At 36.5% G+C, this 25,727-nt stretch overlaps 1 protein-coding gene across 4 annotated transcripts in view; it reads right to left on the reverse strand.

Annotated features, from left to right (window-relative positions):
* The window catches only part of HEATR5B (HEAT repeat containing 5B), a 208,395-nt gene that overhangs the window by 71,625 nt on the left and 111,043 nt on the right, over window positions 1–25,727 (reverse strand). For all 4 annotated transcript variants that reach the window (XR_013164177.1, XM_077133986.1, XM_077133984.1 and 1 more), the window contains exons 27-30: window positions 21,403–21,582; window positions 5,209–5,446; window positions 4,008–4,262; window positions 1,017–1,144 (exon numbers count right to left, since the gene is read on the reverse strand). Coding sequence is in view for 3 of the 4 variants with exons in the window: in XM_077133986.1 (XP_076990101.1) it covers window positions 1,017–1,144; window positions 4,008–4,262; window positions 5,209–5,446; window positions 21,403–21,582 (801 nt within the window). In the remaining variant the exon portion in view is untranslated. The remainder of the gene's footprint in view (window positions 1–1,016; window positions 1,145–4,007; window positions 4,263–5,208; window positions 5,447–21,402; window positions 21,583–25,727) is intronic.

A 25,727-nucleotide genomic window follows, 5' to 3' on the forward strand; every position in this document is an offset into this window, starting at 1 on the left:
TATACCCTCACAAGTAGTGTGGACAACCAAAGCTATAGGCTGAGCCCCCAGTCTTGGGGTTTGTGCATATGAAACTTAACCCCACAAAGGATTGGTCAAGCCCACTTAAAATTAGGCCTAAGAATCACCCCCAAGAGAACCTCTTTTCTTACTCAGATGTGGCCTCTCTCTCCAGCCAACACAACAAGCAAACTCACCACCCTTTCCCTGTCTACGTGGGACATGACTCCCAGGGGTGTGGACCTTCCTGGCAACATGGAAGAGAAATCCTAGAATGAGCTGAGACTCAGCATCAAGGGATTGAGAAAACCCCTAGAATGAGACGAGACTCAGCATCAAGGGATTGAGAAAACCTTCTTAACCAAAAGGGGGAAGAGAGAAATGAGACAAAATAAAGTGTCAATGGCTAAGAGATTCCAAACAGAGTTGAGAGGTTATCCTGGAGGTTATTCTTACACATTAAATAGATATCACCTTGTTATCCGAGATGTAATGGAGAGGCTGGAGGGAACTGCCTGAAAATGTACAGCTGTGTTCCAGTAGCCATGTTTCTTGTATAAGATGATTGCATAATGACATAGCTTTCACAATGTGACTGTGTGATTGTGAAAACCTGGTGTCTGATGCTCCTTTTATCTACCTTGTCAACAGACGAGTAGAACATATGGAATAAAAATAAATAATAGGGGGAACAAATGTTAAAATAAATTTAGTTTGAAATGCTAGTGCTCAATGAGAGGGAGGGGTAAGGGGTATGGTATATATACATTTTTTTTTCTGTTTTTATTTCTTTTTCTGAATGGATGCAAATGTTCCAAGAAATGATCATGATGATGAATATGCAACTATGTGATGATATTGTGAATTACTGATTATATAAGTAGAACAGAATGATCGAAATAGGAATGTTTGCATTTGCTTGGTGTTTTTTGATATTTAAAAAAATAAATTAATTAATTAAAAACAACAACAACAAAAAACAACATAAAGTTAATTAATATAGAAAAATACTGTACCTGATCTTCTGCAATATGGATTCGGGCATAAGGAGAATCTAGTAAGGTATGTAAGGCCTGTAAACATGCTGTGACATGTTCAATAGGCTCCTCGGGTCTAGGTGAACAAAGAAACTGTATGCTCACACCTGCAACGCACAAAATAAAGACAGGGTCTGTCAACAGAAAATGCCTCATGTTGCTTTGACACCATATATTTTTCTTACAGATTAATATATTTTTACTAATGCCTTAATGTTCACAACATTTCAAAATCAATGCAGATTATAGCTTTGCAATGAAGTTAATAAATTGTGGGACGGCAGGGCCTAAGTCACCCAAATATTTATGAAGATATTCAGGCTTTTATTTCTAGGACATTTAAAAAAATACACTAAGGATAAATTTATGAAAATTATAAAACAATTTCTGATTAAATGGCTGCCAAACAATTTTTCATGCATACAACGTTTCTTAAATGGCAAGTTATAGAGGCACAATGGATACTAAGGGATTGCAACTGCTCTTAACTGGCATAAGGGTAAGGTCATTGCTTTGGAATTCTTTCATTTATGAGATCTACTGGTGAATTCTTATATCACACCTTACTAACTGTGTTTTTTTCCATAAGAAAACATAAGATCACTAAGGGCTTTATTAGAATATATAAATTCTTAAATGTTAAAAGAGCATCTATAAAGAAATTATAAATTATGATTTATTCAAATTTGCATTGTTTCCATTTTATTTTTTCCTCTTTAAACAATCTGCTAAATGTCAAATAAAAAAGAGAACCCATTATTGAAAAAACAAAACAAGTTTAGCATATTTTCTTGAAAATTATTCAATATTTCGTGGTGTCTGAATATGACAGTTAAAATTTTTAAAAGTAGTTTTGCGTGGGTGCCCTAAAATGTAATTTATTAAAAAGACAAAACTCAATTACTGCACACAAGTATTTGAAATGATGGCACAAACAGAAAAAGCAACTAACAGAAGGCTTTTAAAGAGAATTTCAATCACAGAAATTTAGTAATGACTTTACTATCCTTGGATTAGGTGGCCTCCATACTGCCATAACACAACTGGAATTTACATACAATAAACAAGAAAAACTTAGCTGAAGAAAAGGACATTAATCTAATATAGAATATAGAACTTAAGAAAAATTGCCCTCTGTGCTGGCATGAAATTGTTATGTACCCTAGAATAGCCATGTTCTTTTAATCCAATCTTGTGGGGTCAGACTTTTTGTTGGGTGGGACTTTGATGAGGTTGTTCCCATGGAGATGTGATTCTGCCTGTTAAAGTTGGGTCTTAATCCACTTTCTTTTTTTTTTTTTTCACATGGGCAGGCACTGGGAATCGAACCTGGGTCCTCTGGCATCGCAGGCAAGCATTCCTGCCTGCTGAGCCACCGTGGCCCGCCCTTAATCTACTTTTGAAGTCTTTTAAGAGGACTTTTTGGAGAGGACACAGACATTTGGAGATTCAGAAGGAAAATGCCCCAGGAGGGACCAGAAGCTGAGAGAACTGAGAAGCTGAGAGCCATTTGAAACCAGAAGCTGGGAGAGAAGGGCCAGCAGATATCACCATGTGCCTTCCCATATGACAGAGAACCACTGGACGCACTCAGCCTTTCTTGAGTAAAAAATATCCTCTTGCTGATGCCTTAATTTGGACATTTTCATGGCCTTAGAACAATAAAATTTGAAGCTAATAAATACCCTTTGTAAAAGCCAATCCATTTCTGGTATATGGCATTCCAGCAGCACCACCAAACTGTAGCACCCTCAATTTGGGAATTTTGTATTCTAGAACAGCAGAAGCCTTTTGAAAGGATAGTTTATATGCTAAATAGAGAAGAAATTAAGAACATACAATCTGAAGTCACACTAAGGGCCATAACTATACAGTTCACAGGAATTCACTTAATTTTTCACAAGTCTGATAAGTGTCAGTTTTTTCAATGTTCTCAAAGGCAATGGGTTTAGGGATGCTGTAGAATGGGAGAGCAATGCATGGTATAATTATGGAGGAGAATATGAAGCAGCAAAGGGACAGGTATTGAGCAGGCAGAATTGCTGGAAAGGCTCACGATAGAAATGGGCCTGTTTCTCCAGATACAGATGGTAGAGCATTTCCTTCTGGGTAATGTCAGGTTCCAGCTCATTATATTTGTACTCTAAGAAACTCTTCCAATGGTATGCGCTTCTTGGTGTTATTGGGAGCAACTTCCAAAGTTGATGAATTGCTGCTAGATTCTCTCTAACTCAGCATGTGCCATGACATGTTCCTCAGTTCTTTCCTGGGATCTGTGAGTTCATCGCTATCTTTTTCTCTCAGAAGTTTTCTTCTGTTCAGGTCATTGATGTAATCCTTTCAATTCTGTGTAGACAGAGTAAACCTGAGAAATTTTTGCTCTTTGAGAATTTCCTCAGTCCTGTCTAGTTCATTTTGAATAAGTTCTGGGTGTCAAAGAGGAAGTTTAGGCCTGCAAAGGCCAATAGCCACAAGGCAGGTGAGAGTGAGAAACTTCATGGTTGTCAAGACGATTATAGAATCAATCAGAAGAAAATATGCATAGGGTAAGAAGGGGACATCTCAGATGCAAGCTTTATTGTCCTCTCTTTGTAGAGTCAAAATGCTCACCTCCTGGCACAGCAATGCATCTTCACAGTCATGGAAGCTCATCCAAGCGTTGAGTGTCCAGAGTTTATACGGGGTCTCATTACATAGGCATGGTTAGTGGAATCAATGTCCACATGGTTGAACTCAAACTCCATACCCTCGCCCCTCCCAGAGGTTGGGAAGGTGGGGCTGACATCAAGAGTAGTTTTTAATCATTTCATTTTTAGATAAAAAATTCAATCAAAAATTTAGAAAGGCACTAAAAAAATCCTTTTACTATTACTTTTCTGAATAGTGTTATGCAAAATTGTTGGCATTAAAATAAAAGATGTGAATTTTCAGAAGTGATGCACCTTGAAATACATTAACATGTGCACCTACCTAAAATCAGATGCATTCTGTCTTTGTTAATTTCTGGCAAAGATTTAGCACTAGGTGTTGCTCCAGATGGCTGGTTTAAAATGAGAGATGAGGAACGTTTTTGTGAACCAGATATTGCTGCTGCTTCTGTTGACTCCGAAGAGGTAAATCCTGTGCTATTTAACCAAAGAGCCACAGCATGGAGAACCGGAGCCCAGGAATTCCGGTAGTGAAGTCTAGCTGTATCAATAGTCTCAGGAGTATAAAACGCTCCACCTGCAAAACAGTCAAATCAACCACATTACTTTCCATTAAAAGTATTCACTCATTTATGAACAACTACCTTAAAATACCTGTTACATCAAAAGAACAATCTGGCCAAAGATATCCTCTTCTTTTCAAAGCTACCAAATCTAACCTTTCCCGTTGTTGCTAAACTGAGGTGCCTGTCTCTTCCTCACTAATAGGAGAGTTTTCAGGCTTTCCTCTGCCACTGATGTCACTGAATATCCTTAACCTATTGTCACAGGATCCATCTCTTCAGTTGCCAATGACTTGAACAATTATTACCTTCTCTTTCCAACACAGCCAGGGACCTCTGTCTTATCTTTCTTTTTTTCTTTTCTGCTGTTCTTCCCTACCTCCTGTTTTCACTATCAACACTGGGACTTTTTCATCTCTCCTTGCTATGATGATGGATGAAGGAAGGAAACAAAGAGGGATCTCCACTCCTGCTGTCATTAAATATGGGGAGAGGAATGAGTTCTTGGAGTAGGAACTAATAACATATTTTCTAAATAGGAAAAATGTTAATAATTTCTATGGTAATTTCCACTGGGAAATAAACCAATGCACATACAATATACAAATAGACTGTATGAACACAATTCATCGGTGGAGCAAGAATTGATATGAAAACACATACTCATTGACTAGCCCAGCAATACGCTTCACCATGGTCATACATAATGACCTGCTACATTATGAATAACAGTGCCAACATTTTCCCTCTGGCTAACAACCTAATGCTGCATGTCTTGAATCCACAAATTCAATATGGAGAACATGCTCTAAATGAGACAATGTCTTTAAAGTTAATTTAAAGATTAAGTTTATGGAAATATAAGATGTTATTATTATATTATTGCTACTGTTTGTTGCTAGCCTCCTCCAAAGAACATTTTGCTTAAATACTACTTTGAACTCTGAATGCCATACTTACCATCTGGGGGCAGCTGGCTAGCAAATTCAGCTGGTAAAGTCAAAAGTGCATAGTCTTTCAACGCTGCCAACCACAGGCGGCTTAGTGTCGGTAGTTCAGGTTGCACAAGCATTATTAAACTATCTGGTGGCAGTTCATCTATGGTGCCATCATCATCATCATCATCATCAGTATTTTTAATTGTCCTTTTTGGTTTTGACTCTGCTTCCTTTTTAATATTCATTGCAACCACATATACCTATTAAAAAATAGAAAATAGCAAGACACAAGATAAAAATTGAGATATTTTAGGTCATTATAATTATGCAGTTCAATCATGTTGGAAATTCAATCATGTCCCAAATAAAAGGCATATTCAGGTCCTAATCCTTAGTCCTGTGTGAACTTTTTTGGAAATAAGACCTTTGAAGATGTTCCTAGTTAAAGTGTGCCCAAGCGGAATGAGAATGGGCCTTTAATCCAACATGGCTGAAGTTATTCTAAGCAAAATAAGTTGGACATAGAAGGAGAAGCCATGGGGAGTAGCCAGAAACTAGAAATCAATGGAAACTGGAAAAGAAAGAAGCTATCACCATATGCATTGCCATGTGACAGAAAAGCCAAGTACTCCAAAGACTGCTGGCCACCTGGAAGACGCCAATCCCAGAAGGAAGCAAGTCTTCTATCCCCTGAAACTATGAGCCAATAAATTCCTATTGTTAAGTCAACCCACAGTATAGTATTTGTTTTAACAGCTAGTTAACTAAAACAATAGTCAAAAGTTTCTGATTATATTTACTAGAAAGTACACAACTTCATGATTTCCTAATAACCACAAATGAATAATACCAGTTGCTATGCAGGTAATCTTTTCTCATTGATCTGACTTCTGACTATTACTCTCACAGCATATTCCTTGATTAGGCTTCTCTGATTTCTTCCCTTGTTCTACTTTACAAAGTCCTCTTCTGCAGGTTTTTGCTTTGTTTTGTTTTTGTCATAGATTTTAACTTCCAGTTTACTGCCTTCCCTTTCCTGATTTATTAGACACGATCAGACACCATTCAAAGAAAAAGGCTAAGATGATTAGGTGGCCAGAGGAAGGATTTGCATAAATACCTTTGTAAACCCCTTTTAATAAAGTCTTTAAATGATATTTTTAGCACTCCAGCATTTACAATGGATAGCAGAGCCAAGAATATTATTTGCTAGCTACATATGTCACCTGTATCCTTCCACCCTAGATTGTGACCCCTAAAGACATACAATAGCAACTACCTAAAGCTTAAAGAGTCTTTGTTGAGTTGTATTTGTTTGTTTCTTTGTCACATACATTTAGGCTTTGGAACTGGCACATATAAAGCTGAAAAACACATCAACAGAAAAGAAAAAAAGCAAAAAAAGAAAAGGAGAGACAGCAAGAGAGAGAAAACTGCACTAAATAAAAATCTCTAGAAAATTGCTTTCTCCCTACAGTGTTGTTTTCAGTGTACCTAACGAGGTAGTCTATGTATCTAGATGTAAGTAGATGTAAGTAGTAAGTAGACGTAAGTCTTTGTAAGCTTCCTAATGACAAGGAATGTGCCATCTCTATTCCTACACCAAGCACACTGATAAGACACAGAGAAGGCATTTAATAATTGACTAAATTCTAGACAATTACAGGTGACAATGAATTTTTACTTTTGAATAAAAACATTCTTTAACATTGTGATGATATGTAACAGTTAGTAATAGTGACACCTAGCAATTTAGAAACAGAACAAATGATTGTTTTTTTCTTTTTTTAAATGGCATTAACTTTATAATGCGCAATTTTGTAATATCTGTTGAGAAAGATAAAAACAGCCCCTAACGTCCAGGAACTGGCCTGGCACTCACAGCTAGGTCTTGGTGTTCTCTGATGAACACAGACAATTTCATAGAACATCAGACAAGGCCATTCTGTGACCATGACGAATCAAGACAAGAAATCACTTCATAATCATGCCTGAACACAGACCAAATATTAACATTGTCCAGATTACAAAACTTTTCCATATCTTGACTGACATGAGTGGTCGCTACTTCTTTACCAATTAGAGCTTAAGACTTGCTCTAGTCTGCCCCTTTCATAGACATGCAGAAATCAAATAATTTTTGAAGTAGGGACTTAGGATCTCAAGCTATAAATGTATATTTCATATTTTCTAGTGGTTTTAAGCTAATTTTTTTCTTCTTATCTAAATTCATTATACTGACACTTTAAGAAAATGTCACAATAAACACTATATTTAGTCACCAAATCCCTAACAGGTACGTATTTTTGCCTTGCACTTGCTGTACTGCTATACCCGAGGCAGCAAAGACAAATAATACATGGTTTTTGCCTTCCATGAATTCAGACAGTTATATAGACAGAGAAACATGTTGAGAGAAACAATTGATTAAAAATTTGTCTTTATTGAGTAGAGATATGAATGAAGTTGATTTGGATAGGAGTAAGGTATATCAGAAGACTGGGAAAAGGATGATATCATCCATATTTTAAAACCTCAACTTCTGTGTGGGAGAAAGAAATATTTATTTGGTGGAAAATTCATATTTTGGGTAGTACATTTCCTAATTTAACTTGAATGGTCAGTTTAATTAACATCATAAGATGGAATCTTGAATAGGGCATGAGATTTCGTTGGTTTGTCCAACTTAGTCAGATGCCCCAAGAAATTCCAGAGTGATCTGGACAGTGAATAAAGAAGTATTTGCAAAGTCCCCTTGGGAAATGGGGAGAAATGGGGAAATATTCAACTTCCCCATTTGGAGAATTTCTGATATTCTAGTAAGCAGTGGGGACAACCAAATCAATAAGCTGAGTCTTCAATCTTGGGGTTCATCCCTATGCAACTTCTTCCTGAAAAAGACAGTCTAAGCCTACTTAAAATTAGGCCGAAGAGTCACCCCCAGAGAACCTTTTTTTGTTGCTCATATGTGGTCTCTCTTTCTAAGCTGACACAGCAAGTGAACTCATTGCCCTCCCCCACCACATGGACCCTGACTCCCAGAGATATAAATCTCCCTGGCAACATGGGACAGAAATCCCAGGATGAGATAGGACCCAGCATTAAGTGCTGAGAAAACCTTCTTGATCAAAAGGGGGAGGAGAGAAATAAGAAAAAATAAAGTGTTAGTGGTTGAGAGATTTCAAACAGAATTGAGAGGTTATCCTGGAGGTTCATCATACACATTACATAGATACTCCCTTTTTAAAAAGTTTATGGTGTATTGGAGTGGCTAGAGGAAACTGCTGAACTGTGTTCCAGTTGCCTTGCCTCCTGAAGGTAACTGTATAATATAGCTTTTACAATGTGATTGTGTGATAATAAAAAACTTGTGTCTGTAGCTCCTTTTATCTAGGGTATGGACAGATGAGCAAAAAATATGGATAAAAAATAAATAAATAATAGGGGGAACAAAAGTTAAAATAACTAGGGCCGGGCTTCTCCAGTGCAGACGGTCGCGGGCGGCACTGGAAGCCGGGGGCTGGGCGGATGGTTTCACTTTCACAGTCAGACCGCAGGTATAGGAAATTTTTCAGTTTCCTTTTTCAGGTGGGATTTGGCCAAGAAGAGCAACTCCAAATTTGGAAGTTGGAACAGATATTAGTATTGACTTCCGGAGAAGATAGTTCCTCCTCCAGAACAGCTACTAGAGAAGTAGAAACGATTCAGAACAGCTCCCAGAGCCACGACAGAGACCAAGAAGACAGCGTACCCCATTCTGGAACGGCTGACTGGCTGTGAGAACCCGCTCCAGTGAGATTGAGGAGGAGCGCGGGCTTCCCCGGGCCGGGGCGGCAGGCGGCCGGAGACCCTCCCTCCCTCCTTCCCGGGCCGGCTGGGAGAATCGGATAGGCGGTCCCCTCAAGGAGTGGCGGCTGGTGCCCGCCCCCCAACACACGGCACCCCGGACCAGCTGGGAGAATTGGATCAGAGATCCCCCAAGCCGTGGAGACCGGCAACCGGGGTCCCTTCCAAACACGTGGCTTCCCGGTTCGGCTGGGAATGGTGGATAGACACTTCCCCAAGCCGCGGCAGCTGGTGCCCCTCCGCCACGCTTGGCGCCCAGGGCCGGCTGGGAAATTTGGACAGGCGTTCCCCCAAGCCGCGGAGGCCGGCGACCCTCCCCGTGCGTGGATCCCCGGGCTGGTTGGGAGATTCGGACTAGCACTCCCCCAAGCCGCTTCGGCTGGCGAACCCCCCCTACAGTGAGAGTTTTCCAAAGGTAAAGGAGCCACAGATCTTTTACTGGTGGGACCCGCAGACAGATGGGCGCCACGAGCGCCACCTACTGGGCAGGATAAGAAAAACAGAGCCCAGAGATTTCACAGAAAAATCTTTCAACCTGTGGGGTCTTACACCCAGGGAAATCTGATTAAATGCCCAGACGCCAGCAGAAGATAACGGATCACGCTCAGAAAATTGAAAATATGGCCCAGTCAAAGGAACAAACCAATAGTTCAAATGAGACACAAGAGCTGAGACAACTAATGCTGAATATACTAACAGAAATGGAAAACCTCTTCAAAAACCAAATCGATAAATGGAGGGAGGGCATGAAGAAGACATGGCTGAACAAAAAGAAGAAATAGAAAAACTGAAAAAACAAATCACAGAACTTATGGGAGTGAAGGACAAAGTAGAAAAGCTGGAAAAAACAATGGATACCTACAATGGTAGATTTAAAGAGACAGAAGCTAGAATTAGTGAATTGGAGAATGGAACATCTGAATTCCAAAAAGAAAAAGAAACTATAGGGAAAAGAATGGAAAAATTTGAACAGGGGATCAGGGAACTGAATGACAATATGAAGCGCACAAATATACGTGTTGTGGGTGTCCCAGAAGGAGAAGAGAAGGGAAAAGGAGGAGAAAAACTAATGGAAGAAATTATCACTGAAAATTTCCCAACTCTTCTGAAAGACCTAAAATTACAGATCCAAGAAGTGCAGCGCACCCCAAAGAGATTAGACCCAAATAGGCGTTCTCCAAGACACTTACTAGTTAGAATGTCAGAGGTCAAAGAGAAAGAGAGGATCTTGAAAGCAGCAAGAGAAAATCAATCTGTCACATACAAGGGAAACCCAATAAAACTATGTGTAGATTTCTCAGCAGAAACCATGGAAGCTAGAAGACAGTGGGATGATATATTTAAATTACTAAAAGAGAAAAACTGCCAACCAAGACTCCTATATCCAGCAAAATTCTCCTTCAAAAATGAGGGAGAAATTAAAACATTCTCAGACAAAAAGTCACTGAGAGAATTTGTGACCAAGAGACCAGCTCTGCAAGAAATACTAAAGGGAGCACTAGAGTCAGATACGAAAAGACAGAAGAGAGAGGTATGGAGAAGAGTGTAGAAAGAAGGAAAATCATATATGATATATATAATACAAAAGGCAAAATGGTAGAGGAAAATATTATCCAAACAGTAATAACACTAAATGTTAATGGACTGAATTCCCCAATCAAAAGACATAGACTGGCAGGATGGATTAAAAAACAGGATCCTTCCATATGCTGTCTACAGGAAACACATCTTAGACCCAAAGATAAACATAGGTTGAAAGTGAAAGGTTGGGAAAAGATATTTCATGCAAATAACAACCAGAAAAGAGCAGGAGTAGCTATACCTATATCCAACAAATTAGACTTCAAATGTAAAAAGCTAAAAGAGACAAAGAAGGACACTATCTACTAATAAAAGGAACAATTAAACAAGAAGACATAACAATCATAAATATTTATGCACCAAACCAGAATGCCCCAAAATATGTGAGGAATACACTGCAAACACTGAAAGGGGAAATAGACACATATACCATAATAGTTGGAGACTTCAATTCACCACTCTCATCAATGGACAGAACATCTAGACAGAGGATCAATAAAGAAATAGAGAATCTGAATGTTACTATAAATGGGCTAGACTTAACAGACATTTATAGGACATTACATCGCATAACAGCAGGATACACCTTTTTCTCAAGTGCTCATGGATCATTCTCAAAGATAGACCATATGCTGGGTCACAAAGCAAGTCTTAACAAATTTAAAAAGATTGAAATCATACATAGCACTTTCTCGGATCATAAGGAATGAAGTTGGAAATCAATAATAGGCTGAGTGCCAGAAACTGCACAAATACATGGAGGCTCAACAACACACTCTTAAACAATGAGTGGGTCAAAGAAGAAATTGCAAGAGAAATTAGTAAATACCTCGAGGCGAATGAAAACGAAAACACAACATACCAAAACCTATGGGACGCAGCAAAGGCAGTGCTAAGAGGGAAATTTATTGCCCTAAATGCCTATATCAGAAAAGAAGAAAAGGGAAAAATTCAGGAATTAACTGTCCACTTGGAAGAACTGGAGAAAGAACACCAAACTAACCCCAAAGCAAGCAAAAGGAAAGAAATAACAAAGATTAGAGCAGAAATAAATGAAATTGAAAACACGAAAACAATAGAGAAAATCAATAAGACCAGAAGTTGGTTCTATGAGAAAATCAATAAGATTGATGGGCCCTTAGCAAGACTGACAAAAATAAGAAGAGAGAGGATGCAAATAAATAAGATCAGAAATGGAAGAGGAGACATAACCACTGACCTCACAGAAATAAAGGAGGTAATAACAGGATATTATGAACAACTTTATGCTAATAAATACAACAATTTAGAGGAAATGGACGGGTTCCTGGAAAGACATGAACAACCAACTTTGACTCAAGAAAACATAGATGACTTCAACAAACCAATCACAAGTGAAGAAATTGAATCAGTCATTCAAAAGCTTCCTAAAAAGAAAAGTCCAGGACCAGACGGCTTCACATGTGAATTCTATCAAACATTCCAGAAAGAATTATTACCAACTCTCCTCAAACTCTTCAAAAAAATCAAAGCGGAGGGAAAGCTACCTAATTCATTCTATGAAGCCAACATCACCCTCATACCAAAACCAGGCAAAGATATTACAAAAAAAGAAAACTACAGACCAATCTCTCTAATGAATATAGATGCAAAAATCCTCAACAAAATTCTAGCAAATCGAATCCAACAACACATTAAAAGAATTATACATCATGACCAAGTAGGATTCATCCCAGGTATGCAAGGATGGTTCAACATAAGAAAATCAATTAATGTAATACACCATATCAACAAATCAAAGCAGAAAATTCACATGATCATCTCAATTGATGCAGAGAAGGCATTTGACAAGATTCAACATCCTTTCCTGTTGAAAACATTTGAAAAGATAGGAATACAAGGGAACTTCCTTACAATGATAGAGGGAATATATGAAAAACCCACAGCTAATATCATCCTCAACGGGGAAAAATTGAAAACTTTACCCCTAAGATCAGGAACAAGACAAGGATGTTCATTATCACCACTATTATTCAGCATCGTGTTGGAGGTTCTATCCAGAGCAATTAGACAAGAAAAAGAAATACAAGGCATCAAAATTGGAAAGGAAGAAGTAAAACTACCACTGTTTGCAGACGGTATGATACTATACGTCGAAAACCCGGAAAAATCCACAACAAAACTACTAGAGCTAATAAAAGAGTACAGCAAAGTAGCAGGTTACAAGATCAACATTCAAAAATCTGTAGCATTTCTATACACTAGTAATGAACAAGCTGAGGGGGAAATCAAGAAACGAATCCCATTTACAATTGCAACTAAAAGAATAAAATACCTAGGAATAAATTTAACTAAAGAGACAAAAAACCTACACAAAGAAAACTACAAAAAACTATTAAAAGAAATCACAGAAGACCTAAATAGATGGAAGGGCATACCGTGTTCATGGATTGGAAGACTAAATATAGTTAAGATGTCAATCCTACCTAAACTGATTTACAGATTCAATGCAATACCAATCAAAATCCCAACAACTTATTTTTCAGAAATAGAAAAACCAATAAGCAAATTTATCTGGAAGGGCAGGGTGCCCCGAATTGCTAAAAGTATCTTGAGGAAAAAAAATGAAGCTGGAGGTCTCACGCTGCCGGACTTTAAGGCATATTATGAAGCCACAGTGGTCAAAACAGCATGGTATTGGCATAAAGATAGATATATCAACCAATGGAATCGAATAGAGTGCTCAGATATAGACCCGCTCATCTATGGACATTTGATCTTTGATAAGGCAGTCAAGCCAACTCACCTGGGACAGAACAGTCTCTTCAATAAATGGTGCCTAGAGAACTGGATATCCATATGCAAAAGAATGAAAGAAGACTCGTATCTCACACCCTATACAAAAGTTAACTCAAAATGGATCAAAGATCTAAACATTAGGTCTAAGACCATAAAACAGTTAGAGGAAAATGTAGGGAGATATCTTATGAAACTTACAATTGGAGGCGGTTTTATGGACCTTAAACCTAAAGCAAGAGCACTGAAGAAATAAATAAATAAATGGGAGCTCCTCAAAATTAAACACTTTTGTGCATCAAAGAACTTCATCAAGAAAGTAGAAAGACAGCCTACACAATGGGAGACAATATTTGGAAACGACATATCAGATAAAGGTCTAGTATCCCGAATTTATAAAGAGATTGTTCAACTCAACAACAACAAGACAGCCAACCCAATTACAAAATGGGAAAAAGACTTGAACAGACACCTCTCAGAAGAGGAAATACGGATGGCCAAGAGGCACATGAAGAAATGCTCAATGTCCCTGGCCATTAGAGAAATGCAAATCAAAACCACAATGAGATATTATCTCACACCCACCAGAACGGCCATTATCAACAAAACAGAAAATGACAAGTGCTGGAGAGGATGCGGAGAAAGAGGCACACTTATCCACTGTTGGTGGGAATGTCAAATGGTGCAACCACTGTGGAAGGCAGTTTGGCGGTTCCTCAAAAAACTGAATATAGAATTGCCATACGACCCAGCAATACCATTGCTAGGTATCTACTCAAAGGACTTAAGGGCAAAGACACAAACGGACATTTGACCACCAATGTTTATAGCAGTGTTATTTACAATTGCAAAGAGATGGAAACAGCCAAAATGTCCATCAACAGACGAGTGGCTAAACAAACTGTGGTATATACATACGATGGAATATTATGCAGCTTTAAGACAGAATAAACTTATGAAGGATGTAATAACATGGATGGACCTAGAGAACATTATGCTGAGTGAGTCTAGCCAAAAACTAAAGGACAAATACTGTATGGTCCCACTGATGTGAACCGACATTCGAGAATAAACTTGGAATATGTCATTGGTAACAGAGACCAACAGGACTTAGAAACAGGGTAAGATAATGAGTAATTGGAGCTGAAGGGATACAGACTGTGCAACAGGACTAGATACAAAAACTCAAAAATGGACAGCACAATAATACCTAATTGTAAAGTAATCATGTTAAAATACTGAATGAAGCTGCATTTGAGCTATAGTTTTTTTTTGTTTGTCTGTTCTTTTGTTTGTGTCTTTTTTTTTTACTATTATTATTATTTTTATTTTTTTCTCTATATTAACATTCTATATCTTTTTCTGTTGTTTTGCTAGTTCTTTTCCGAAATCGATGCAAATGTACTAAGAAATGATGATCATGCATCTATGTGATGATGTTAAGAATTACTGATTGCATATGTAGAATGGAATGATTTCTAAATGTTGTGTTAATTTCTTTTTTTCTTTAACTAATAAAAAAAATTGTTACAAGAAAAAAAAGTTAAAATAAATTGGGTAGATGGAAATACTAGTGGTGAATGAGAGGGAGGGCTAAGGGGTACGGTATGCATGAATTTTGTCTCTTTTATTTCTTTTTCTGGAGTGATGCAAATATTCTAAAAATGATCATGGTGATGAACACACAATGAAATGATGATATTATGAGCCACTGATTGTACACCATGTATGGAATGTTTGTATATTAACAGTGTTTGTATATTTCTATTTTGTTTTAGCAATAAAAATACATATTTTTAAATGTGCTTTTAATGAGCTTTCTGCTCCACTACATTCCATGCAGGTGCCAGTCTTACAGGACTTGTCACCCAGGGAACATCTGATGGTTTCTGGAGTGAATGAAGAAATCTTAGGGAGCACCAAGAAAGGATAGAAGGATTACAATCTTGGGAGTACGAGAAACAGGAAAAAGAGTTTTCAAGGACAAAAAGTGTTCAACTGTTCTCAGGAAAGAAAGGTGGAAGAGGAGATTCCAGACAGAGTGAATATCAAGAGCAAGAACATAAAAATATGAAACAGCAGGGTCTTTTGAGAAAAATGCAAATTTTTTGGTATAGACTGAGCACAGTATATAAGGCAGAAGTAGTAGCTGAAGATAAAGCAAAACGTAGACATGGGTGAGGTTGTGAGGGGCCTTTATGCACAGTGGAATAAAAATTTTACTCTGTAAGTAAGGAAAAAGCGAGGGCAATTACTAAGGATTTTAAGGTCAGAAGTATATAATTTTCCTTAACTTTTAACTTTATTTTAACAATTATACCATAAAAAGTTTGTAAAATAAGAGTTTTTAAATTACTCATAATCCCAATTTCCACATTTTCATATTGTCTTTTTTGCTGTCCAGAGCAAAATTTTATCCATTTAACATATCGTATCAATAAATTTTATCCATTTAACATATCACAAGCTTCTTCCATGTGATACTAGTCTTCATAATCATTTTTCCTAATGGATGGTCTATAAAACATCTAACAGTTTCCCTCTGGGTAAAATTTTTTATTTACTTCTGATTCTCTACTTAAGCTTGAGAAGTTAAGATGAGACATAGATTTCAATGGCAAAAGGTATTCATTTCTTCATATTACGAAAACACTGTAAGCAAACATTTTTATAAACATATCTCGTCTCTATATTTTGGATATTTTTCCATAGGATAATGTCCCAGAGGGTGGGACACGGTGGCTCAGTGGCAGAGTTCTCGCCTGCCATGCTGGAGACCTGGGTTTGATTCCCAGTGCTTGTCCATGAAAAAAAAAGAAAAAAAAGGATAAAATCCCAGAAATGGAATTGCTGGGTCAGTAATTATAACTATTTTTATGGTTCTGAATAGACACTGACAAAAGCTTTCTAAAAGGGCTCTATACTTTACACTGCTTTCTGAAATATATGAGAACAGATTTTCAGATTTTTTTTAAAATAAATTTTAGGTTTATTTCTCTTATTAGATATTATCTTAGAAAAACAAGTTCACTGTAGAAAAATCAGAAGCATAATCAAAATTAAGAAACTAAAATCTATATATAATCCTACCAGTCAGATACAATATCGTTAAAATTCTAGTTATTTTGTATATACACAGAATTTTTAAAATAACCATGTATGTACGGGGTGTGTGTGTGTGTGTGTGTGTGTGTGTGTAGACTTTTTAACCTGATTTCCAATTCATTTTACACATTATCTCATGTTTCAGCATAAAGAAATATATTTAGGTTACCTTTATCATTTTATAGAGGAATAAAAAACATGACAAACATCTTGGTAGCAGAATATTTGTGCATAGTCTTAAACATTCTTTAGGAGAAATTGTTCAACAAGATGTGAAGAGTTTTTAGAAAGTGTTTTGAAACATACCACCTTTTAGAACAGATTTACTATCATTTCAAAAATCATGTTAATTTAACTGAGGAATTTTTTTTAACCATATTTTTTCCCATATGTATGTGTACAGCTTGATTTCCTCTTTGTGAACTGTCATTTCGTGCCCTTGGCACAAGATTTGCATCTTAGAATGATTATTTTAAGAATCTGTACAGACACAGTTGCGGAAAGAAAAGACTGATCGTACAAAAGCCAGTTCACATATGACTGCAGAGGCAAGTTGACAGGTGATGAGGATCTGAACAAAGCAGTGAAGAAAGACGAGAAGCACCTATTTATAGATATGGAAAAGGTAGCCATGATTTATTTTTAAGTTTTTTTTCAAGTAGCTATTTGAATAGGATTCTTATTCTTTTTTTTTTTGCACCTATGTGTACATATGTGCAGTGATATACATCAAAATATTAACAGGAGTTATCTCTGGGTATTATGATTACAGATGAGCTTTATTTTCTTTTCTATCCCTCTTCACAACATATCAAATTCATGCAGTGAAGATGTTTATTTTCACTATCAGAACAAAATTATGTTATTTTTCAATGATGTAATTAATGAAATAAAACAGATAGGAATTAGTCACTTACAAATGTAAGATGAGGGAGTTTGAAGAAGAAAAGGTAGTTAAAATAACCCTAAAAAAATAAAAATAAAACAATGTCCAGGCTCTGATCTGAAGACAGCAGAAGTTAGGTAAGTTAAAGGAGAAAAATGAAGAATAAGAACACAGGGGGTCTTATTTTAGACATGTGGGTAGGAGGCCTCTATGGGTCATTCAGGTATATGTCTAACAGACAGCTGAAAATACGTGATTGTAATTTAAGAGAGCAGTCTGCGTAGAGACGTAGAGCTAGAACTTTTAACGTACAAGTAAATGCTACAGGTTGTGGGAGCGGATGAATAATAAAGGCACAAGAAGAATACAACATAAAGAGCAGGAAGGCAGACATGTCAGCAAGTGATAGAGAATGGACAGTCCAAAGGAACTGAGGAGATACAAGAGAGTAGCATTACAAGGGAAGACAAGAGAAGCAGAGAATATTTAGGAGGAGAAAATATCAAATGTAGAGAGGTGAAGTAAGACAGGGATTGAAAAGAGTTGAATAATTTGGATAATTATGTTATTAGTGATTTTACTGAGAATAGTTTCAATGGCATGGTGAAGTTAAATATAGATTGCAGGGAATTGAAAGTGAGTGACTGAACAGCTGAGATAGTGAAGATAAGGAAACATTTTCAATACACCTAGATGTGAAGTGGAAAGAGAAAAAAGTAAATTGAAAGGGATGCTGAGTTAGGGAAGAATAGGAGAAGGAGAAAGAGGGAGAGGGAGAAGATAGAAAAGCAGACATAACAGCACTGGGCTTGGAACAGTTTTCTCTTCGCTCTCATGCTTAGTTAACATCTACCCTCATCCTCCAATTCTCAACTTAAATGTTATTTTCCCCAAGAAAACTACTCTGAGCGCCTAGAGTATTTCAGGTGGCTTTGCTATGTGTTCCAAAACACACTTTATTTCTCCTATAACATTCATAAATGTTGTTGCATTTACTCATTTAATAATCTGTTTTCCTTAGTAAATGTAGTACATCTGTCTTGTTCACTAACAGTATTATTAGCAGCTAGTTTGGCAAGGACTTGATGCTCAGTAACATTTTGTTGAATCAGAGAGTGGGAGGTAAGAGAATAAGAAAAGTCAGTCCTTGGTTGGAGGAAGATGTTAAAATAATAATTATAACAGCAAGTAGTATTAATTGTGCATGTTTAATGTGGCAGGTACTGTATAAAGTCCTTTACATTGATTATTTCATTTAACTCACACTATAATACAATGAAGTGTATATAATTACTATCAACCTTCTAAGGGGAGAAAGGCTTAGAGAGACAGTTAAATAATTTGCCTAGTGTTACACAGGTAGAAAGGGCAGTCATCAAGCCACACAAACCTAAAAAGTGGAAGGAAATGATCTGAGGATCCTCAACTTTCTGAGGAATAAAAGGAGGAGTGAAGAAAGGTCCTGAGTAGAGGAATCTAGAATATGGTGGGCATGTGACCAGAATGATGAAGGAAAGAAAGCTAATTAGAGAAAAGGGTACCTAAACAATTTATAGGCTCAGCTTGAGGTGCAAATAATTAAATCATAGTACCAAGTTACACAAAAATAGGAGAGTACCAAATAAAGACATGCGTTATCAATTTAGTTACATGAGTTCTGATCTAATACTTGGAGCAAATATTTATCTTCTACTGTGTGTTAGGCACAGTGCTTGGCCCTTTATATTATATACATTGCCTTAGAAGAAGATATTTTATTTTGTAATGAGGAAACTGAAGCTATGAGAGAACAAATCATTTGACCAATTCACACAGATGGTAAGTTGTAGAGATAGAACCTGTTCTAGGTCCTATGGCTCAACTTTTTAATGCTTTTATACTGAAATAAGGGAAACCTCCCATTAGGTGAGGCAAGCATGTGTGCAAGTCAGCAGAGAACTAGTTCAACAGCAAATGACCTTTATGATCATCAACTACATGACAGTATCTCCACATTTGGGGAAGTTAACCAATGGGGCTGGAGATTTAAGAACAATTTTGGAGGCTACTTATTTTTTTTTAAAAATCACAAAATCATCTGGGGCATATTTTCTACAGAGGAAAAAAAGGAGTTAAGTTTTAGTTAAAAATTTAGACATGTGAAGATGAATACAGTATTTCTATTAATTTAAAAGTAAGAAAACAGACATATTCAAGCATATTTTCCATCTAAAAGTGGAGATTTGCATTAATTTTGAGAAAATTTAAAATTTTATCAATTAGAAAATCATTTTATCAAATGAGAGTGATGTTCAATTTTATCAAGAACAAAAAATATTTTTCTTGTCTAGGCCAAAATGGCAGCAAGGTAAAATAAAGGAACGCCTAGGGATACTCTATTTGAAAGACACCATGATCCATAATCTACAAATCAGGAGAAAAACTAGCTTTAGATAATATATTATTGGGCTCTATGTTTTTCCACCTCTTCTGTGGAAAAAAAAGAAATAGATCTTTTATCCAAATTATATGATTTGATTGTTGCATGCTTTTACTGGTAATTCCCTATTCATTATCATAGGCTGTTGATACCATGGAAATAGAGACGTGAGATAGTGGACTGTCAGAGAAAGGACTAAAGAGTTACATGAAATATCTGAGGGCAAACTCTAAAAATGTAAACGCATCTGGCGGAAGGAATTTAGAAAAGTGAATTTAAAACAATATAATTATAAAGTACATGGCTATGGGAATAAGAGAGGCAAGATCAAGCTATTAAAATAAACAAACAACAAAAACAAAAACCCAGCAGCCTTGATATCAACAAGTAGTGGCAAATCTCTGAAATTTAATCAAATAAAAAGTTCTTGGCACAAAAGATTTTCTGTTATTTATAATTGTGGACGTCCCTTGCCTAATTGCCTTATAATATGCAAAGACAGCCCTTTCTGAATATAGAGGTTTTCAAAACACTGATTAAGAAAATATAATTTTCAAAGGTTTATAAGAATTCTTTTAAGCCGTGAATGTGTATGTGTTTCATTGATAAAGACCAGATAACAGATTTTCAAAACCTAGAGACTAGAAAACAGTCAGTTTTAAGAAAACCAAAATCAAACAAAAAAATTTCACTAACAGGAGTAAAGGGCTATTTTCTCATGGATGGAGAAATGGTTAAAATGCAATAGGATACACTTCTCTCTTTCTAAGCACAACTCTGCAAGGAAAATCATTACCCTCCCATCTACATGGGACATGACATCCAGGGGTGAAAAGTCTCCTTGTCAACATGGGACATGACTCCCAGGGATGAGCCTGGCCCTGGCACTGTGGGATCAACAATGCTTTCTGACCAAAAGGGGGAAAAGAAATCTAACAAAATAAGGTATCAGTGGCTGAGAGAGTTCAAATAGAGTGGAAAGACTATTCTCAATGTACTCTTAAGCAAGCTTTAGTTAGATATTGCTAATTATCATGCTTTGCCAAACCACAACCAAAAGCATTCCTGTTAACCCTAAAGAACACCTAGGGCTCTACCTGAGATTCTACAAAAGTTTCACATACTAAGATTACTTTCCAGAAACCTACAACCTCCAGATGGGTTCCTAGGCCAGGTAAGTCCTGAAACCCCGAGGGGCCAGTCTCTCCGAGATCACCAACTAGTTCCATCCCCATCCCATACCATCGAAACCCCTTCCAACATGAAGAAATTAGAAAGGGCATACCTTAAATACACCTAAAGACTGGAAGAAGGATGAAAGGAGAAGGAAGAGTGGAAGAGTTAAAACAGAGAAGATAGGATTTAATAAATGAATACGTTATGCTGAATCATTGCATTGATATTTCTTAGTCTCCAGTGTCTTGGAGAAGCTAGAAGGAAAAACCTAAAATTGTTGAATAGTAACCCATACCAAACTCTGAAATCTGTTCTATAACTAACTATTATTGTGTGCTTTGACATTTATTTATTTTTGTATATATATTTCATAATAAAAACGGTTTAAAAATAAAAAATTAAAAAAAAATGCAACAGGCCACAGTTACCTCTGCCCATGCTTTGAGAACAGCCAGTTTTTCCATAGTCGTGGCACTCTCTCGATATAGCTGGCTTGAGGATCCTTTTCCAGCCTGAACTTTGTCCAGAGAAGAAACAAGGAGATTGTGTACTCGACGAAGATCATTGAGATCACTAACAACTCCACTTCCAATCCATGTACTGCATACCTAGCCAAAGAAAAATTGAGAAAATTTTGTATAAAAAAAAATTGCATTGTATATAAGAAAATGGAGTAAAGAAAATGATGCTTTTTCCCAAAGGAAGAAAAACAACAAAACAAAAACAAACCTAATACCATGCTTTAATATCATCTTATAATAAATTAACAGCAAGTATGGATTTTATTGTACTCGTATGTTGAAAAACATTACTTACTTACCATATACCCATAGTCTAATAAAACAAAGATTTTAACAAAAAAAAAAAATTTCTACCCAAATTAGTTCAGTTATGAATAAGTCTTCAACAAAATTTCTGAATACTAATCATAGGCAAAGGGTTGTGCTAGATGCTACGGAAGTGATTAAAAAAATAAGGGGGGAAAAACCTACTACTTGCCCTCAAGTAAGAGATCACAGATTGAATGAACACATGGGGAGGTTTTATGAATGCCACACAACACATTAAAAAAATCCATGGGAAAGCAGAGAAGAGACAGATTAATTGTAAAAGAAGAAATGGGAAGGTTTAGCTATCAGGAGGTTTATGTGTATAGACATAGGAAAATTACATGGGTAAAATACAAGATTAGATTTAGTTGTGATGAGATTATGGTAGAATTTAAATACCATCAGAACTGAATTCAGACTTCATTCTGTAGGCAATTATGAGTTTCCAAAGGTATCAGAGTAGGGGGATGATATTAGGATTGTGCTTTAGGAAAATTGTTCTAGTACCTATGTAGAGGAAAGAGTTAAGTGACTTATAATGCTACAGAACACATGCTCTGGATACAACTGGGAATGGAATGAAAAAAAAGAGAGATATCTGGGAGCAATCTGGAAGCAGAAATACAGGATTTGAAAACCAATTACATATTCTTAGGGGGTGAGGACAGGGAGGTATAAAAAGAGATGAATCATGGCGGGCCGCGGTGGCTCAGCGGGCAAGAGTGCTTGACTGCCATGCCGGAGGACCCCGGTTCGATTCCCGGCCCCAGCCCATGTAAAAAAAACAAACAAACAAACAAAATATAATAAAAAATAAGAAAATGTTTAAGATGTTTCCCTTTCTTCCTCCCTTCCTTCCTTCTATCCTTCCTTCCTTCTCTGTAAAAAAAAAAAAAAAAAAAAAAGAGATGAATCAAAGACTGCCGAAACTTTGATGGCCAAAACTTCTGACTTGGATGAACGGAAGGACAGTGACACTACTGCCTAAAGAAGATAAACAGGAAAACAGTAAAAGTTTGGTAAAGATAAGAATTAGACAGCATGACTTCGTCTGTGAACATTTTGGTCTGCTGAGTTTGAAGTGTCAGTAAGAGATATTTAAGCAGGCAATTGGAAACTTGGCTCTGGACTTCAGGAGTCAAGGGTAACTCTATAGAACTGGGATTCCTTCGCAGAGGTTAGAACAAAGGCAAAGTTGCTAGCTAAGTTTGTTGAAGGATGAGGGAAACAAAGTCTTTAAGGACAAAACACAGGGAAAATAGGTTATACTTACGAGACAAGTGGAAAAAGAATAAACAGTGAAAGAAATTGAAAAAGCAAAATGAAAACCAGACACACACAGTGATATTGAAGGCAGCTGAAGAATTTCAAGGAAAAGGTGGTGTGACAGTGCCAACTTCAATTGACAGTAATTAAAAGTCCTCACTTTCTCATCTGAAATCCTTGGGTTGAGACCTCTTTCATAGTCCATGAATGTTTGTTTATAAGGTACACAAACCTCACTAAAGAATAGGCCAAGCAAGATATGTGTCAGCACCCCATAATTAATGAAAGGATATTTTTACAATGAAATGTATTAAGAATCACACCAAGGAGAAAAATCCATACTATAGCCTTACTTGGCTTCAGGCCTAGGCCAAGTGAGTACAAGTTAGATCAGCTTTCACTGACAAAAGAATTATGAAAAACTTGGTTTGGGGCTTATTTTTGGTTTTCAGAGTATTCAGAGTATGTGATTTTGAATTGTGGTAAATGGACTTGTGTTCTTGATTGAAACCTTTTTAAAGTTGAGAATATATATTTATGTAAACTATTTAATTATGTGCTAATTTGAAAGGATTATATATCCTAGAAAAATTATATTGTAATCCCGATCCATCTTGTGGAGGCAGCTGTTTCTTTTATCTCTATCCAGCACTATAGGTTGGAAATTCGATTAGATTATCTCCAAGGAGATAAGACACACCCAGTTGTGGGTATTAGACTTTGATTACAGTGAGATGTAGGTCTTGCTCCAGGTGGGTCTTGATTAGTTTACTGGAATCCTTTAAAAGAGGAAACATTTGGGAAAAAGCTTCAGAGCTGCAAGAATCCACACAGCCTGAGACCTCTGGAAGTGAAGAAGGAAAATGCACCTGGAGGAAACAAGAACCCTAGAGAGAAAGCTAGCCGACATGTGCCTTTCCATTTGAGAGAGATACCCCTAACATCATCAAAACCTTCTTGAACCAAGGTATCTTTACCTGGATGCCTTAGATTGGACATTTCTACAGCCTTGCTTTAATTTGGACAGTTTCACAGCCTTAGAATTGTAAATTTGCAACTTATTAAATTCCTCTTCTCAAAAGCCACTCATTTCTGGATATTGCATTCCAGTAAGCTTGCAAACTAGAACAATTATCTTATAATCATAATAGCAAATAATTCAAAACTAAATTTAATAAAAATTAGGAAGGACATTTCCTAACTAACTGTTATCAATTAGGGACAAAATGATGTAAAGTAAAATGCCAGGCATAACAATGCTGAAATATGACTTTTAAAGTGAAGAGACACTAAATATGAGCCTGAAAAGAAAGAGACATTAAATATGAGCCTGTTATTCCTAAGGTAACTGAATTAAATATATTGAAGAGATTTGATAAATATTTCTGTGAGATTTGGTAAAAACATAAATGGAAATGTTGAGGAAAACTGTAAAGATTGGGGATTTGGTACTAAGTTTGCTTTGCAAAAACAGTACGCTCTTCACTTTAAAGAAATAAATTATAAATTACAGATAACGCACATTATGGATTAAGTTTATGGCAAAGAACAAAGCAGCACTGAATCAGCAAAACCTCATTCAAAGAAATACTTGGCCCTACATCAAAAGATTGGTGAATGACTGTCTATAAATTTTAAGTTGAAATAAAATATCTATGGTATGTATCAAACATGTGTTTCTGACACTGCTTTAAGTGATTTTTGAGTAATCCACTGACAATTGTTCTCAATTGTGATACATTTAAAGATCTCTACAGTACTATCTAACAATAATCCTGATTTTAAGATTTCATAACATGATGTTTATTCTAATAAGCAAGTTGGAATGCCATGTTTTATTATCTGCGCAAAGCTAATTCCTTCCTTTTTTGTAAGGAAAGAAACTTGCAATGTCTGTTTCACCTATTTCAAAACCAGGTTTCCCACCAACAGGAGAGCAAGTTACAAATTTAAGTCTGCTACTAGAAAAGAAGCTTCTTATAGAAAAGAAATAAAAAGTTCAAGGCAAATTTGGTTACAAGAAAATATTCATACTAGTTACTAACAAGAATGAAAATTCTAACAGACATTGCTTTTCTAATGATCAGAAGTTTTATAGGAAATTTTGTCTGCTTAAATACAATGCTCTGAAACATCATAATTATATATTTACCATGATTGTGATTTTTGATGTTCATATGTCAGTAGTCCAAGCCAAATTACATACTCTAACTCCAAGATTTGCACTTGTAAGTACCATGATCCATGAACCTAAGGCTCTCTCTTGCAGACCTAAGCAGACCTAAGGTCTCCTGTTGATAGGAGCTCATTTCTCTGAAGGCCATCATCAAGGGAGCAGGATTCAGAGAAATAAATCTTAATGGAAGAAAGATGCAATTCTATTCAGTTATAGAGGGAACAAAGCCACAGTTTTAAACCTATCATTGCAGAGAGCAGAACATTCTTTACATGGAGGTCACATGATGGTTGATCATGGATTCTAAGTTAAAATGATGGAACACAGTATTATACTCCAGAACAGGGAGGAGTGAAAGAGAGAGTTGCTTCTCTTCTATTCTTAGGTAAGCATAAAAAAAATCTGATTTCTCTGAAACATTAGAGCTTAAAACATGAATTCTTTATCAGGATGAGAATACTCTATTAAAGGTGTAAGCTCA

Source organism: Tamandua tetradactyla, chromosome 17 (genome assembly GCF_023851605.1).
Source record: "Tamandua tetradactyla isolate mTamTet1 chromosome 17, mTamTet1.pri, whole genome shotgun sequence".
Lineage (NCBI taxonomy): Eukaryota > Metazoa > Chordata > Mammalia > Pilosa > Myrmecophagidae > Tamandua > Tamandua tetradactyla.